We start from the raw sequence: 15,500 nt of genomic DNA on the forward strand, positions 1-15,500 counted from the left end.
CCACCAAAAAAATAAAGAAACTGTATTTCCTAGAGAAATTTTGCTTTTAGATTTTCTGATTTGTCAAGTGGGATTCACTAGAATTATTATGCCTAATTTTAATTGCAATAATACAGGTTAATGAAAGAGCCAATGATAGTGTTCCAGAAGCTATTTATATTTTGATTAGCTAACTTTAATTATATTGTCGTGTAGGCATCACTGGTAAAAAATAGAAATCAAATCATTGTTTTTAAAAGAAGAGAATGATATCGGCTTTTTGGTGAGCAAGAAATGTGAGTTTTGTAGTGTGATTTTGTGCTGATTAGAGGAGTATTTAGGGTACAGAAGCATTGAATAATCTTTAACTAAATTAGGAGTTATACTTTGGGAATGGAAAAGAATAAATAGTAATAACCAGGTGGGCGGAAGTTTCCATTTTGGGGGGATTGGTAAAACTAAACCTTGAACTTTAGGAGAACTATGAAAGCACATTAAAAAAAGTCAACAGGTAGAAGCTACTGTATTGAGTATTCTCAGGCAATCAGCTGAGGCTATGTGGGGAACATCTGCTCAGAAAATATCTGATGTGAGTAGAATAGTCCAGAACAGAAAGGTGGAGATAGTTTATTCTTTTCTTGTTTTAGAAAAGAATATTATTTTTCTATACTATGCTGAATTGATGTTGCCAATTTGCATTCTCAATTACATTGCAGATTCATTTCCTTCTTCATTGTAGTCTTAAGCTATCATTTTGCTTATTTCTAAAAGGTTCCTTTCTATGCTTTGTAACTTTAGTTTCTCTTTTGTTTCTTAGGTTTCTGATTTCAAGCCCTTTTGCATTATCTTTCTCTGCTTATGCATTTATAATGATTTGGTTTCCAATTACTTCCTGATTCATAGACATATAAAATACCAATTCAAAGTCAATCACCTGGTTATAAGCTTTGTCAGTTCCTCCAGTCTTTGGTTAATGGAAAGTTACATGCCTTCTGCAGGGTATTCAGCTAATGAGATTATATTCATAGGTAAGCAAATTTAAATCTTATAAGTAAAAGTTCATGAAATATCCTGCTTTATTAATAACTATTTGATATATTATGTCTACTATATTACCTTTTATCTAATTATCTTCTAATTTTATCTGGTGGAAAATAATCAAGAAAATTGTAGTTCTGAAACAATGTACCGTAGGATCTTTACCTGAGATTGGGCACATTGAGGGTGGTATGGCCATAGACATCCTAGGATCTTTAGGATAGTTCACCACATACTCCACCTTAAAGCTTCTCCAAGGTGTTGTAATTAAATATTTTTAAAGTAAGATATCTTTAAAAAGATTTTTGCTAGATGTGTTTTAAAAACATCTTTGGTAATTTAAGTAGAACTGTGTTTCTGAAGAAAAACTGGCAGGGAGAAATGGCTAATTACATTATTGCCTTTGATAGCTTTACTGTTAAATTAAAATTAAGGTATTATTTAGGCATATTGGCCTAGGTTGGATCCCCAGTATCCCTAATGCCAACTGGGTTTCTGGCATTGGTAGGCAGTCAGGAAATATCTTCCTAATGAATGCTGGATGAAATTTTATTTTTATTGAGATGTTGTCATCCAACAAATTAAGAAAAACAGCACTTCTTATGTAAGAATACAAGTGTAACTCATAAATTTTACTTAAAATATATTGATAGAAGAGGAAAAAAACAGACTAGCTTAAGAGTATAGGACATTTTATCTTGGAATATAACATCAGAGACAAAAAGGATACCAAAGTGAGTTTTAAAATCATCTGATGTTTAAGTTATCAAAATAAAACCTAACCTTTCAAGCCATGCTATTTTAACTAAGTATATTCAGCCTCCTTTTGACTTCTTGATAACTATTCCTCCTTCCCTAGAAGCTGTGCCTAACTTAAACTCTTTTCTCAAAGACTGGTCATCATCCTTGCTGAACTCAACTTTTCTGTGTTTGGTTTGCTCTACTTGTAACCCTGGCTTCTCCATTTCTTGGAAATTTTCATTCATGACTTTCTTCTGATTTGGTCACTTTCACTTTGGCAACTTATCCTTGGCTGTTACTCCTACTTTAATATTTTAAATTCAGACATACTGCTTTCTAACCACAGCTTACATCTTTAAAAACTGGTGAGATGCCTCATCAAGACATTTCATCAACTCCTCCGCCATTTGTGAGCCATAGATGTTCCTTCTTCAACTACGTCTGGGTCTTGGTCTTAGTGGGAGTGGTCTTCTTCATTGGGTGTACAATCTCAGCCAAAGTGGCTCCTAGTATCTGTGATTCCTAAATTCTCTAGGGTTGCCCATAGTTTCTTAAGGTGGAAGTTGATATCGTTGATTTGTGACCTTTCTTCTTTTCTAATTAGTCATTTAGTACAACAGATTTTCCTGTGACACACTTTAGCTGCATCTGTCATATATCCATCTACTGTATTTTCATTGTATGAAATACTTTAAAAATTTCCTTTTGACTTCTTTCTTTTTATTCATGGGTTATTTGGAAGTATGTTATTAAGTTTCTAAACATTGGGGGATTTTCCAGATATCTTTCTCTTACTGATTATTAATTTAATTCATTGTGGTCAGGGAGCATACTTTGTATGACTTTGACCTATAAATGTGTTGTGTGCACTTGGAAAAGGAAAGTATTTTCTCCTATTGTTGGGTACAGTGTTCTATAAAATGTCAAATAGGTCACGTTGTTTCATTGTTGTTACAGTCCTCCATATTCTTTCTGATTTTCTGTCTACATGTTGTAAGTATTTTAAAGACATCTTTACCGTTGCTCTTTGATTCCTCATTCTCTTCCTCCTGACCCCCGCCACCCCAACATCTCCCCTTTTGCCTTTTTGTATTTCCGTTGGAAAAAGTGCTACACTCTTTTCTTCTTCAAGTTCAGTGATTCTTTCCTTTGTTCTATCCAGTCTGTGGATAATCCCATTGATTGTCATTCCCATTGATTAGCATTCTTTTTCTTTGATACTATGGTTTTATTTCTTGCATTTCCATTTGTCTTGTTTTCTATTATTTTCAACTCTTTGGTGAAATTCCACGTTTGCTTATGCATGTTTTCCACCTTTTCCTTTAAAATGTTAAAGTTATTTTAAAATCTTTGTTTGATAATTCCAAAATATGGGCCATCCCTATGTTTTTTTCTATTGACTGCCTTATCTATTGAATGTAGGTCATTTTTTTCTTGCTTTGTATGTGTGTGTGGTAATTTTTGATGGGATGCTGGGCTTTTTTTTCTGTATGAACAATATATACTGAGGTAGATGTCTTTGTGCTTAGTAATGGGCGTATCTCTCCTTTAAGTTTAACAAGCTTCATTTGCTGGAGGCGGGGTTAGTGGTTGAATAATCTGTATTTGACATGGGTTTGTATTGCTATATAGTTATCTTCTGTGCTCCGAAGACTTCAGATTCCTTAAGCAGATGACTTCTGTTACTTGAGCTTATTGAGAGAACTGGAGTATAAAATGGGTTTTCTCCAGTGTTCCTGCTTCACTTGTAGCTTTTAGTGGGCTCTGCTTGCCTATACCACATAGTGGTCTATTTTTGTGCTCTTGCATTCTCCCTCATATGTAATTGACTGTTTCTTGTCACTCAGTGCCTGATTTGTGCAGACTGTGGGGTTTTGTTAGTTTTCCTCCTCAAGCCTTGCTGTTAAGCAGACCCTGAGCACCTGAGTCTCAGGGATGGGTTTCCCCTCAGTGGGCTGACCTCTCCCTCTTGGCAGCTGAATTTTGCCTTGCATAGGTGGGATGTTTTGGCAGGAGCAAGTTTTTCTCCTTTTTATCAATATACTATCCTTGGACCAAGGCTGTTTCTGGACCCGTGTGTAGCTGCAGACGACTTTATCCTCAGATGGCCTTTACTTCATATCAGGAAGGGTCTGGAAAGGATTTTATGTCTGTTTGCAACTACGATGAGGCTTTCTCATCTTTCTTGTCCTACCCCTGGTCTTTCCTGTGAATCCTGATAGAAACCTGGGGGATAGAGCTAGTGAGTAGGTTTGGAGTCCTCTTGTGTTTGGGACTTCCAGGGATTCTATACTGTTATACTAACCCACACTTGGTTTTTAAGAATTGAACAAACTTTCAGTTTTACTTTGTACCCACTTTTGTGGCTGCCATTTTTTCCTCTTATGCTTTTCCAAAGGTGAATGGGTTCATGTGTCTCATCTTTCTTTGGAGGGCCTGGGATTCAGTTTACCTGATTTTGTGGAGACCTCAACCCTCTAAACCTTAACAAAAGCTATGATTTTATAGATTGTCTGCTTTTTAAAAATTTATTGTCAGGTTAGACATGTTTTACACCGTAAGTAAAAGTGGAACTTCCCCATAAAAAGCTTTTAAAAGATAACCTTAGGGACTTCCCTGGTAGCGCAGTGGTTAAGAATCCGCCCACCAGTGCAGGGTACATGGGTTCGATCCCTGGTCCGGGAAGATCCCACATGCCACAGAGCAACTAAGTCTGTGCACCACTAGCCCGCGAGCCACAACTACTGAGTCCGCGTGACTAGAGCCCGTGCTCCGCAACAAGAGAAGCCACCGCAATGAGAAACCTGCGTACTGCGATGAGAAACCTGCGCTCCGCAAAGAAGAGTGGCCCCCGGTGGCCGCAACTAGAGAAAGCCTGTGCGCAGCAACGAAGACCCAACACAGCCATAAAGAAAGAAAGAAAGGAAGGAAGGCAAGAAGGAAGGAAAGAAGGAAAGAAAGAAAAAGAAAAAAAAGGGGTAACCTTAAAGGTGGTGAACACTTTGAAGATTATGAATACAGACCTAAGGAATGGATGAGGGGGGAAAAACTTTGCTAATGTTATTCAGACGGTACTTGTAGCTTAAGATAACATCTGTAGTGACGGTCTCATGTATAATTTGAAGTATGCTATAACTCAGAGACAGCAGTGAAAATAATGGAAATGTGTTAAGTGACTTTAAGTATTGGCTCTAACGATAAAGACACTGATATATAGAAGATGCTCATAACAAGTTTGGATAAATTTTCTTTCAGGAATTATGATTGGAAAAAAGCAATATTTTAAATTTAACATATTATTTTATATATGTGATTTCTTTCTTTTTTAAAAAAATTTATTTATTTATTTATTTATTTATGGCTGTGTTGGGTCTTCGTTTCTGTGCGAGGGCTTTGTCTAGTTGTGGCGAGCGGGGGCCGCTCTTCATCGCGGTGCACGGGCCTCTCACTATCGCGGCCTGTCTTGTTGCGGAGCACAGGCTCCAGACGTGCAGGCTCAGTAGTTGTGGCTCACGGGCCTAGTTGCTCCGCGGCATGTGGGATCTTCCCAGACCAGGGCTCGAACCCCTGTCCCCTGCACCAGCAGGCAGACTCTCAACCACTGCGCCACCAGGGAAGCCCCTATATGTGATTTCTGATATGAATAAATGAATTATATAAATTGAGAAAATTTTTAGATTTTATTGCTGAAAAAACACCCGAAGAATTTTACCTCCCTTTGTATGTATCTTATTCATATAGTACATGCTACAATACATTTAAAGTCTGTACTTTTTAAATGATGATTGGAGGACCTATATACTTGGGAAGTTTCAGAAGTCTTTGAGGCATTTGTTTCAGAGAGTCAGAGACTTTCTCTGGTTATTTCCTTTTTTTTTTTTTTTTTTTAAATAAATTTATTTATTTCTTTTATTTATTTCTTTTTGGCTGCATTGGGTCTTCATTGCTGCACGCGGGCTTTCTCTAGTTTTGGCGAGCGGGGGCCACTCTTCGTTGCGGTGTGCGGGCTTCTCATTGCCATGGCTTCTCTTGTTGTGGAGCACGGGCTCTAGGCGCATGGGCTTCACTAGTTGTGGCACGCGGGCTCAGTAGTTGTGGCGCATGGGCTTAGTTGCTCTGTGGCATGTGGGATCTTCCCAGACCAGGGATGGAACCAGTGTCCCCTGCATTGGCAGGCAGATTCTTAACCACTGCGCCACCAGGGAAGTCCCCTATTTCCTTATTTTTAATTAAAGTCTGATTGAAATCTGTTCTGAGTGATTTTACTTTTTTAGCTGTCTGACTTGAAGCTAGTCACTTAATTGCTGATGGTCTCAGTTTCCTTTTCTGGTGAAGTGAATAGTAATATAAAATTCAAAATTATACATCTCATGAGGAGTTGTGTGTTCTGAATGATGTACATATATTAAGAACCAAGCACAACAACACTTTATAGTAGGTCTTTAATATATGCTAGGTAATATTGTATATGTATTAAGTAAAGAAAGAAATATTGTCTAGAGTAATCAATAAGCAGTAAAACGAGTGAAAACAAGCAGTATTTCTTCTTTTGACCTAAGAAGTTTCAAGTCCCTTAAATTCTCTGATTCTTAAAAAGTTAGAGTAAAATAAAAAAGGAAGTTACTTTCATTTCTGCAGCAGGTAACATCATGTTATCTAGAGTCTTGCCAACACTATACTTTATACTGTTAACTTTATATATACTTTATCTACAGGGATGGTCCAGTATATGAATCGGAGAAAGATGGTCTAAGAATGGAAAAGCTATGTTTACTTGCCGTAAATGATGTACCTACAATAAAAGAACAAATTGTTTAACCTTTGAAAAATGTTTTTTAAAAAGATAATTGTGGCATTTTGTTTTTATTGCTTCATTCCTCAGCAGGATTTTATGCTATGAATTTAGTAGGTTACCTTTTCTTACATGATGAAGTACAAGAATAATCAATTTTATACATTTTTTTTTCTTGTTTGACCCTTTACCCATCATTAGTTCATTATAAGAAATCAGTACTTTTAATCCATATTGAACTTTTACTTCAGCAATTTCCTCCTCAGATGGGTAGGTCATTTAAACCTATGAATGAACTGGAGATCAATTTCAGATTTGGTCTGAAATTTTTACCTATTTGGCCAAACTCTGGATAATATGGCTCTAGGAGTCCCAGTCTGCAAGCTCCCCACTTTTTTAGTATCATTAAGACGAAAGAACAAAACACAGCAAAAGAGAAAATATCAAGAGCATTACAGTTGAAAAAAAATTGTGGTAAAATATGCATAGCATAAAATTGACCATTTAATCATTTTTAAACATACATTTCAGTGGCTTTAAGTACATTCACATTGTTGTGTAACCATTGCCATCATTTATTTCCAGATCTTTTTCATCTTTCCAAACTGAAACTCTGTACCCATCAACCGCTAACACCTCGTTCTCTCCTCCCCAAGACTCTGTAATTTCTGTCCCCATGAATTTGACTAAGGAGCATTACAGCTTTAAGGAAGTGTAGATTATTCAAACTCAAATTGGTCTTAAAGCAGTTAGAAACTGAGATTGCTCTTACTTTTCTTTGCTGAACTGCCCCCAGTTTAGAGAAATTACAGATTTCGAGGAATGAAATGGCAGAGAAGATGAAGTCACAGTTTGGGAGGAGAATCACAGATCTTGTGGCATGTGCAATATACTGGAAATTTTGGTTGTTGCTTTTGGAATGCAAATCTGCCTTTAAGTGTAGTGGTTTTTTAGAGGATGTGATTGTGATGAAAGATTGTGATTGAGTAACACACAGCATATCCAAAATTTTGGTGGAACATATTTGAATCCCAGAACTATCCTAAATGTTTTTTGGCAGTTGGCCAGACTCTGGGTAGCATGACATTATTACCTGGCTCTGTGAAAGTATCTTCTGCTCTCTTCCCTGAGATGCAGAAAATCAGTGTGTAGGTCCTCACTCAGTGATGCATATGTTCAGTTCTTCAGAATAATATAAAAATCCGTGGAAGAGAAGCGTTTAAAACTACTTGTTCTGAACTAATTGGAGAGCATTGGATCTGTAACTCTGCTTTTCAGTAGATATGGCATTGAAAAAACTTGTTATTTGTATTTCATGCTGTGTATTCCTTGCAATGCAATTTTTTGCTTGAAAAAAATGTAATAAAGACAAAAAATGAGGCAAAAAGTAGGACAAAAAGAAAGGCTAAATTTTTCTGCTTGAAGGTTTGGGGAAAACACAGATAATGCATTTTGGGGCTGTGATCCCCATGTTTGAGCTAGCTTGTTTTTACAGATTCTCAGAGAATCTTATCCCGGCTCCATCTATCCCCAAACAAGATTCTCTGCTCTCTCCTTTTTTGTGTATGTTTATTTTTATTCCCTGTATTTATTACTTCCCAGAGTTTCTACTTTGGTTTTGGTTTTGGCCTATGCCTTCCTTCCTTTTATGCTGGCTCAGCAAAGTGCATTTAAAAATATGTTTTATAACTGGAAGTTTGTACCTTTTGACCACCGTCGTAAGATAAATAAGTACTAGGGATGTAATATACAACATGACTAATATAATTAACACTGCTGTATGTTATATATGAAAGTTGTCAAGAGCATGAATCCTGAGTTCTCATCACAAGGAAAAAATATATTTATTTTTATTTTGTATCTCTATGAGATGATGGATGTTCACTAAGCTTATTGTGGTCATCATTTCATGATGTATGTAAGTCACATCATTATGCTGTACACCTTAAATTCATACAGTGCTGTATGTCAATTATATCTCAATAAAACTGGAAGAAGAAAAAATTTTTTTAATATTTTATCCATCATTTTGGTTATTGTAGTTAGGACTGTTGTTCGAGATATCTAGCCTGCCATGGAATGGAAACCTGCATATATTAAAAAATGATCTTACAGTATATTAACCTAGATCCCTCTGGATCACCCCTCTCCCCCATTTTGTATTTCCATTTTTAAAGCTTATGTATTAAGAAGTTCTTATAAAGCTTACAAAAAATTTAAAACCTTTTAAAGTGATTATTGTGTTTCTAAAAATGTGTGTGTTTATTTTATAGCTACTTGAAGGAAATTTTGCCAAAGAAGTCAGCCACGAAATGGATGGTCTCATTTTCCAGCCCACTGGAGTAAGTACGTGTGTCTCTGTGTGCATGTGTGTGTGTAGTGTGTATGTATATCCGTGTACGCCCATGCATGTATATATAAAGTACATTTTCCTTAGATATATTTACTTAGGATTGATTACTGCTATAATCACTGCTTTTCCTTAAAACAAATTTTCATTATAAAATAAAATATTTCGTTTATACTAAATACATATAATAGTACAATGAACAGTTGTTTGCTTTGCACTTAGCTTAGGAAATACATATGGCTGATCATTATTTTTCAAGGAAGTTATTAGTCTTTTAATATAATTAGTTTTCTTACTACTCTTGCAAAATGAATGTTATGTTTCTTTACTAGAAATCTACCAATAACCTTATATAAATAAATGCTTATTTCTTTCTGTAGCCCAGTATATCTTTAAGTATTAACATTTTTAAAACTTCATTTTGCCATGGATGAGTAAAATTCAGAGTTATCAATATTTGAAGAAAACCACAATTCTTTGCATATTTATTCCATGTCAGATTTCTGAAACTCACTGAAGAACTTTTCACCAACTTAATGGTCAAATCACATATTTGGAGTAATTGTGTTTTACTGATGGTAAGGTTTCTCTCCCTCCACATCATTGACGTTTTTGGCCACATAATCCTTTGCTGTGGGGAGCTGTCCTGTGCGTGGTAGGATGTTTCGCAGCATCTTTGGTCTGTACTTACCAGGTGCCAGTATTACTTCTCCCTCCCACCCCTCCAGCTTGTGACAACCAAAAATATACACATTCACTGCCTCATTTCCCCTGAAGGGCAAATTTGCCTTCACTTGAGAACCTGTGCTCTGTGGGACAATGCTTTTCAAAAATGTGGCCTGTGGACAAGGTAGCATTAGCACCACCCAGAAAGTTGTTATAAATGTCACTCACCACAGACCTACTGATGAGAAACTGCTGGGAATGGAGTCCAGCAATTTGTGCTTTCGCAGGCTTTCCCAGTGACTCTGATGCATTTTCAAGTAGGAGAACCACTGCTCTTATAGGAAAGAGTTGTATTTCATGTGCCACACCTTGTCATAAGCTTCATTTTGCCTTCACTAACTCTATCCTTAGAAATTAGGGTGCAGGCTAGTTGTCAGGTTATGTAGAGACACATCAAACTGGGTACCTGGAGAAAAGGGAAGGAGGCTGTAATATTTTTGAACATTATGTATTACACACTGTATTATATATGCTTTATGTATATAGTAAAACTCTGCTATTATGCAAATTTAGGTATAATGTGGTATGTGATTAGCTTCTGTCTTCCTCCCAGCCCCCCTTGCCAAACAGGTGGAGGGAAAAATCTTTTGTGGTCGAAGGAGGAGGAGATGGAGGAGAGTTAGAGGCTGGGGACAGAAATAGTAGAAATGGGCTTCCCTGGTGGCGCAGTGGTTGAGAATCTGCCTGCCAATGCAGGGGACACGGGTTCGAGCCCTGGTCTGGGAAGATCCCACATGCCGCGGAGCGGCTGGGCCCGTGAGCCATGATTACTGAGCCTGCGCGTTTGGAGCCTGTGCTCCGCAACAAGAGAGCCCGCGATAGTGAGAGGCCCGCGCACCGCGATGAAGAGTGGTCCCCACTTGCCACAACTAGAGAGAGCCCTCGCACAGAAACGAAGACCCAACACAGCCAAAAATAAATAAATTAATTAATTTAATTTAAAAAAAAAGATTAAAAAAAAAAAGAAATAGTAGAAAATACTATTTTAGGAAGATAGACATTAGATCTTTGAGTTCCAGTATTTTCTAAGCCTAATCTCCCTGGATTGAAAGAAATAAAATCTAATTATAACAGGAATTACAGTGTTTCATTCTGTTAAACTCATGGTGGTTCAGACCCATGCATGTATGAGATTTTGGTATATATAAGAGAAATGGCCTGACAGGTGAGTCTTGTGATATCTAGTGTAGTAAGTTGGTTTATCAGTCTGTCCCTCTTCTAGTTACCACACTTGTTATTACGATGACTTCATAATTGATTTTCTTAAGTATTTGTGGACATTTGGTTTAACATAAAAGTTTCAGTCAGTTTGTCAGGTTACCCAAAAATTCTTGTTGGGAGTTTAATTGGAAACGCTTTGAAGTTAGATTAATTTGGAGAAAATCAGTGTTTTTACAATGTTAAATTGCCTTCTCAATGAATAAGGTAGAGCTCTTTTCAGGTCTTTTACTGTTCTCCAATCCAGTTTAAGTTTTTAATTGTTATTGTTAGTCTAATTTCTAGATATATTATTTTCTATTTTTATAGTAAATGCTATCTTTTAAAATTTGGTACTTCTAGTGTATTGTCACATTGTTGACTGACTTATGTTGTTGGTTCAACAGTCTTGCTGAACAATCTTAGTTCTAACAGTTGTCTAATTTTATATATTGTCCAGGACTTCAAGTACTGGCTTAGATATTACTCTCATTGGATGGAGGAGAGGGAGACATTTATACCTTATCCTCAACCTCAAAGGCAATGTGGCTAAATTTTCTCTATTAAGTATGTTTTTGTAGATTTCTTTTAGATACCTTTTATCATGTTAAGAAATTTTTGTTTTTACGGAGGTTTTACAAAATTTTTTTTTTTTTTTTTCAATCAGAAATACCAGGTTTTGGGAGTTAACAAATGCCTTTTCTGTATCCATTGAAGTTATCATGTCATTTACCTTTTAATGACTTTCATGTAGTAAATTACAGTGACTTTCTCATGTTGACCCATCCTTACATTCTGGGATATGCTACTCGATCATGATATATATATAATTTTTAACATGCCTTTGGATCTGGGTATACTAGTTTTGTGAGGATTTCTGCCACTTTATTTCTTACAGTTTTTTTCTCTTTTTTTGTGTATTCAAAATACAGAAGGTAATACTATTATGGACAAATTATCTGAGTTCCAAGTAATATGTAATAATACACACCCATGATTTTAAAAGTCAATTAAAATATCATGGTTTACCCTGAAAAGTAGAGCAGTCCCCTCATACCCTTCCCTACGCCCAGAGTGCCTCGTAGGAGGCAGTCATTTTCTGCTTTAGGCCGGCCCCCGCCCCCATTTCTACAAAATCTATTATGTTGCTCTCTCTTAGTCTTCTGTTTCTTGGTGATCTGCATACTTTCTGTTATTGAAGAACAAGATTGTGCTCTCTAACCCCACCAACGCTCCCTCACCCTCCTCCTTCTGTCATCCCATTATAATTGTATCACATACCTGGTCAAATGAATGTTCAGTATTTGTATTTCTATGGTGACATAAATATTGTTCACATCTGAGTCATTAAGTAGTATAGTATATTTTCTTCCTTAGAAGACTTTTTTCACCTAGAGTTAGGAATTGCCTTATATTTTCAATTGTTATGATTATCATTACTTCTTTCCTTAAACTGACTAAAAGAACTGTTAATTTTTTTTTCTAATACAGTCAAATTTATCAGGTAATATCTAGTCCAGTATTTACGTGAAGGCAATCCTCCTGAAGCCCTCCATTCTGTAGTCCGGCTGCATAGCTTTTTCTCTGTCTTATCTTGGGACTTCCCACCTTGCAGAAGAAAATAAGTTACATTTCTTTATTATTAAAATGAAATCTCTCTGCCCCTTCTTCCCTCCCCATTCTGAATCACAGTGCATTGCAAAATTGCAAAGATCCCTTTTTACTTCCTAGATTCTTCCCTTTTATCATTGTGCCCTGAGATTTTAAACTTAATCTATTCAAGGCGTCCTGATTCTAATCACCATATTCTAGAAAGGTGAAATTCTGCTGAATTCATAGACTGACCCTGTGTTTTGTGAATTTGCTGCTTTCATGACTACGTGTTGATGTTGGTGAAGATAGGTATTGCTCAGTCAGTTACCCCTGTTAGTCTGATGGTGGTATTTTAGGGAAAAGTAGTTGCTAGGTTTCTTCCATGTCATCTTAGACATGAACACTTAATCTTATAGCTCTTGAGGCAATACCCACACATAACATACACATCACAGAGCCACTCTTCTATCATTACTTTTAGACTGGCTTGGTCAGAGTGATTTCTAGCCCCATACACACCTTTGTCTAGAATGAAATCTCTCCCACAGCAGTCTAGGTCCTGGTCACCAATGCATACCTTCCCCTTCCCTGATATGGGGTTTCTCAGGTTCTCTGATCCAGCTGATCTCATTGTGAGGCCACCTACCCAAGAGAGAGTAATATTGTGACTGAAAAGAGAAGCTTTGGGGCCTTAATGAGATCTTGGATTCCTGTGCATACTCAAGGGGAAGGGTTTGCTTTTGTGAAGCCAAAAGTAATGCTTTTTCTCTCTTTCCTCTGGAACACTTGCTACTTAATTGCCAAATACCTTTAGAACTAACAGGATCACTTAAATGATTATTCTCAAAGCAGAAAAGATCTCCTTCAAGATGCCTTGCTGTTTCTTACCCTAGGTAGAGAAGTAACTACCACCTCATAAGGGACCTGTTAGTGATGTTTTCATCTCACAAAAACTCTGGGCTTCTCTAAGGTGATTAATCCTTTCCTTTCTTATTTATCTGTAAATATCCAGTGTCTAGGATAGTGCTTGGCCCAATAGGTCTTAGAAAATGTTTGTTAAAGAAACAAATGCATTCTCATGTTTTTCCTTAGCCTTTCAGATTTGAGTGGTTCTGTATTTTACTAATGTAGGCAACATCTTTTACATTTATAGCTATTTTATCTTCCTTTTTGCATATATATATATTATATATATATATATATATATATATATAAAATCTAATTTATGCTGTATCTCTTTTTCATTTAAGAAACTTTTCATTGACCTTGTTTAAATTCCCACTGTTTCCTTGCAAAGAGTCCAGAATGCAAACATCCATTCTTCATGGAACAATAACACAAGCTTTGATACTTTCATATTCTCCTCAGAGACTTCCCAGTGGGTTAGAGTGGTCTCTGGGTAAGATAGGCCACCGAATATCACATTAGTTCTTTGTCTGTAAAATGTACAGGCCAAAACATTCTAGCTCTGAATTCTGTGATGATCATGTGTTGATCAATGTATGTGAATATAAAGCATACTTAAGAATTCCTTCTTCCTTCCAGTATCTATGAAAATATATTAGGTAAAGAATTTTTAATAAGAGAGAGAATAAACTCTTATTCTTATTTTACTTTCCTAAAGCCAATATATCTCTTAAATGGCAATTTAGACAGTTGCAGTAGTTTAAATAGACTTATAAAATTTATTACTATCACTGTTACATGGCTGTATTCCTGTTAATTTTCTCTCCTGCCATCATTTCAATAGAGTTTTCACTTCTACACACTTTACCTCCTAGATTATTAAGATTATACAGTATGTGGAATGGCTCTGAAAGGGTCACATTTTGTTCATCAGGGGACATTGTCAGTTTCTTTTAAATTTAACATAGCAGGTACTTAGATTAGTGTATAACTACGAAGGACTCACTTCATTAGAAGAAAACGTTTCACACCTGTGCATTTTGGTAAACGTTTAATTGATGGTATAGCGTATACTTTACTAGTTATTAGTGTTTGGTTAATCCTTTTCCTTTTTCATGAGGTTTTAATGATTTCAGTCTTTATTTCTTGATATGTTTCATTTGTAATTGTAATTTCTCATGATCATATTCTGTCTCGTTTCTTATTTCTTAAAAGTACATTTTACCCACTCTAACTGTCTTAGTTTTTATCACTAATATTATACCTTTCATAGTGTTTGCAGTGTGCCCTTTGGTGGGAGGGACTTCACTGTTACTGGATAGAATGGCATCTGTCTGTAAGAAGGATGTGAACTTAGTCACATTTCTTTCCATTCTGTTTAATTCAGTGGTTCTTTTGCATTCCTACTGTATTTGTGTTAAATCTTCTAAACGGTATTCTGAGTATAAAATATATTAATGCTGCCATCCAGAATAGGCTCCAATTTAGCATGAATTCATTCAGGGTAAGCAGGAGGCAATTTTCTCACTCATATGCAAAGTTTCATTATATTTAACTTTGTAGCCTTTGTTATTTTTTCATTATTTTGCTTTTGTAATTTCAATCTCATTTTTCTTTCTTACTTAATTACTGTGTCCTCAGTTTAGACCACCATCACAGGAGTGGTCCTGTGTACTCCATTTTCTTTTTTTTTTAGCATCTTTATTGGAGTATAATTGCTTTACAATGTTGTGTTAGTTTCTGCTGTATAACAAAGTGAATCAGCTATACATATACATATATCCCCATATCTCCTCCCTCTTGCGTCTCCCTCCCTCCCACCCTCCCTATCTCACCCCTCTAGGTGGTCACAAAGCACCAAGCTGATCTCCCTGTGCTATGTGTCTGCTTCCCACTAGCTACCTGTTTTACATTTGGTAGTGTATATATGTCCATGTCACTCTCTCACTTCGTCCCAGCTTACCCTTCCCACTCCCCGTGTCCTCAAGTCCATTCTCTATGTCTGTGTCTTTATTCCTGTCCTTGTACTCCATTTTCAAACTTTTGATTTGCCAAAGCCAGAGGTGAGACTGTACTTGGCTTCTACACAGAGATTTATGACTTTTCTACCTCTTCTAAAAAATGAAAATAAAACTTTTCATTAGGTAAGTGATCTTGAGTGACAGTATCAAAAACTGT

The 15,500-nt window shown here is 36.4% G+C and overlaps 1 protein-coding gene across 4 annotated transcripts in view; it reads left to right on the forward strand.

Moving 5' to 3' along the window:
- RNGTT (RNA guanylyltransferase and 5'-phosphatase) overlaps positions 1–15,500 on the forward strand; it is a 322,597-nt gene that overhangs the window by 106,431 nt on the left and 200,666 nt on the right. For all 4 annotated transcript variants that reach the window (XM_082473970.1, XM_082473967.1, XM_082473968.1 and 1 more), the window contains exon 12: positions 8,824–8,892. In XM_082473970.1, coding sequence (XP_082330096.1) covers positions 8,824–8,892 — 69 coding nt within the window. The remainder of the gene's footprint in view (positions 1–8,823; positions 8,893–15,500) is intronic.

Source organism: Balaenoptera physalus, assembly GCF_965194825.1.
Source record: "Balaenoptera physalus genome assembly, chromosome: 9".
Lineage (NCBI taxonomy): Eukaryota > Metazoa > Chordata > Mammalia > Artiodactyla > Balaenopteridae > Balaenoptera > Balaenoptera physalus.